At 47.5% G+C, this 2,500-nt stretch overlaps 1 protein-coding gene across 1 annotated transcript in view; it reads left to right on the top strand.

The window, feature by feature from the left end:
- The window catches only part of lrpprc (leucine-rich pentatricopeptide repeat containing), a 57,889-nt gene that overhangs the window by 41,096 nt on the left and 14,293 nt on the right, over nucleotides 1-2,500 (top strand). Inside the window, exons 26-28 of the mRNA XM_080849349.1 lie at nucleotides 735-803; nucleotides 920-1,010; nucleotides 1,227-1,369. Of these exons, the coding sequence (XP_080705475.1) occupies nucleotides 735-803; nucleotides 920-1,010; nucleotides 1,227-1,369 (303 nt within the window). The remainder of the gene's footprint in view (nucleotides 1-734; nucleotides 804-919; nucleotides 1,011-1,226; nucleotides 1,370-2,500) is intronic.

The following is a 2,500-nucleotide window of genomic DNA, read 5'->3' as shown; positions in this document are numbered from 1 at the left end:
TCACACAAATGCACAAACACTCTGATATGCGCCCCTCATGGCAAACTGCATATGGTGCACACTATAAGAAGGTCATAGTTCCCATCACACTCATTCACACTGAGATGTACACTCTGACATGCAATGTAGTGTGTAGTCTGCCTGAGCTTGCATGTGCTGCATACCAAGCACATGGGACCTCTCCTATTGTTTTTATACAAGCAGGGCCTATGTGAAGAATGTAAATGCAGTATGCAATCCTCAGTGTTTGTGTTAATGAGGTCAGAGTTTGTGTGTGTGTGTGTTATCAGAAGCAGTTTGGTGGCTAACCCCTCTTCTGGTGTGTGTGTGTGTGTGTGTGTTTGTGTGTGGTAATAGAAGAAGTTTTGTGGCTAACCCCTCTTCTGGGGTGTGTGTGTGTGTGTGTGTAGTATCAGAAATAGTTTGGTGGCTTACCAGTCCGCTGGTGTGTGTTTGCTCCTGTGGAGGATATCACATAGGTCTCACAGTGTGTCTATGCTATCTGATAGAAATGAGCCACAGCTAGAAGGCACACTTAAAGAAGCAAACCTGCATCAGTGATGTGGTCCAAGATTGTGCTCACCATGAACGAACACACACACACACACAGATTACACTCCTGTCCCTTCTTGCTCTGAGATATCTGCCAACACACACCCACTGTGTGTGTGTGTGTGTGTGTGTGTATAAAGTGTGTGTAAAGTGTGTGACAGACTGTCCCTCTGCTTCCATAGACTCCTGGACTGAGATCTAGACCAGGGAGGCTGCAGTGGTTCGCAGAGAAATGCATCGCACTCAACCAGGCAAGTCATTTGTGCAACACGCTCACATGCATGCCATGCACATACACATGCAAACACACACACGCACGCATATGCACACACACACACACACTAACTGCCCTCTCTCCTCCTTCCAGGTGGAGGTGTTGGAGAACCTGGTGGACTTGACTGGCAAACTGTTTGAGTGTGACAGGGATGAGATGTACCATTATGTCCTCCGGCTCTGTAGTAAGTCTTTACACACAGTCACACACACACACACACACACACACACAGTCCCATCTGCACACATACACGGAGTCATTGAAATACACATGAAAAACACATGTGTCTCACTGAATAAGAGAGTTGTTTGTGTGTGTCCATATGTACTCACGTGTATGTGTGTGTGTGTATTTATGAGTGTGTGTCTGTCTGCCATTGTTTCTCCTCCCCGTCTCTCAGACGACAGCGGTGACTGGCGTAAGGCTGAAGCCATGTGGACTAAGATGCAGGAGGAGAACGTGATCCCACGTGAGAGGACCCTGCGTCTCCTCGCTAACATCCTCAAGAGCAACGGCCAGGAGGTGCCCTTCGATGTGCCTGAGGTAAATTCCAGCTTGCTTTTGTCAAACCATAAATCCTCCTGTAAACATCATGTCAAATCTGTGCCTCTGTGTTATTTGGTGATGACCAAACAGCTGTCTGGACAGTTGATCTCATGGCTGCAGAAGCTATTGAGTTTACTTCGTCATGAATGTAAGGAGTTCTAAAGTTAAGCATGATCGTGAAGAGGGGAAGGAGATGGGCCGCTGGTCCACACCGCTGCAGCTCTGGCTGGGAGACGCCTCAGGCTCCTGGGGGTCATGGCAAAGCAGATCTGGAGAGAGCTGGGGGCGGTGCGGAAATCAAATTAGACACTGAATTAGAACAGCGAATGTGAGCAGTTATGTGTTAAAGCCCTGTGTGAGGGGTGGTGCGTGCGTGCATGTATTTGTGTGTGTGTGTGTGTGTGTGTGTGTGTGTGTGTGTGTGTGTGTGTGTGTGTGCATGCATGTATGTGGGTGGGTGTGTGTTTGCGTGTGTCTGAAACCCTAATAAGTGAGCCTTACTGTGTTCCCTGTTCTGTTTAGTGTCTGGCCGTGGTCTAAGTCCCTGCTCGCTCCTTCACAGAAAAACAGGAGAAATTGGATTCTGGGATAAAGAGTGTCGGGCTCAAATCCACACAATTAACAGAAATTAAAAGGCTGCCCCTCTCCTCTCTAATCCTGACTTAATCACACGGGCTGACTGCAGCCATATGCTCCGGGGAGGAAGGACTTCCCCCCCCGCCCCTATCTCTCTCTCTCTTTCTCCCTCTTACTTTCTTTCTTTCTTTCTCTCTTTCTCGCTCTCTCTCTCTCTTTCTCAACTCCCGATCTCTTTCTCTCTTTCTTTCTTCCTTTCTCTCCCTTTATCTCTCTTTCTCTCTCTTTCTTGCTTTCTTTCTCTCTTTCTCGCTCTCTCCCTCTCTCTCTTTCTTTCTCTCTCTTTTTTCCTTTCTTTCTTTCTTTCTCTCTCTTTCTCTCTCTCTCCTGGTTCTTTTGGTGTTGCAGTATCCCCCATCTAGTGCTGAGGAACAGCGGAAGTGTCTGGAAGCATGTCTGAATAACTGGTGCCTTTTTTAGTGCCATGTTTATTTATTTGTGTGTGTTCATGTTGGGGATGGCCCGAGGCTAAATTGGAACAACAGTGGAATA

Source organism: Sprattus sprattus, assembly GCF_963457725.1.
Source record: "Sprattus sprattus genome assembly, chromosome: 12".
Taxonomy (NCBI): domain Eukaryota; kingdom Metazoa; phylum Chordata; class Actinopteri; order Clupeiformes; family Clupeidae; genus Sprattus; species Sprattus sprattus.
Note: the sequence above shows the minus strand (reverse complement) of the source record. Positions and strands in the feature narration are given on the sequence as shown.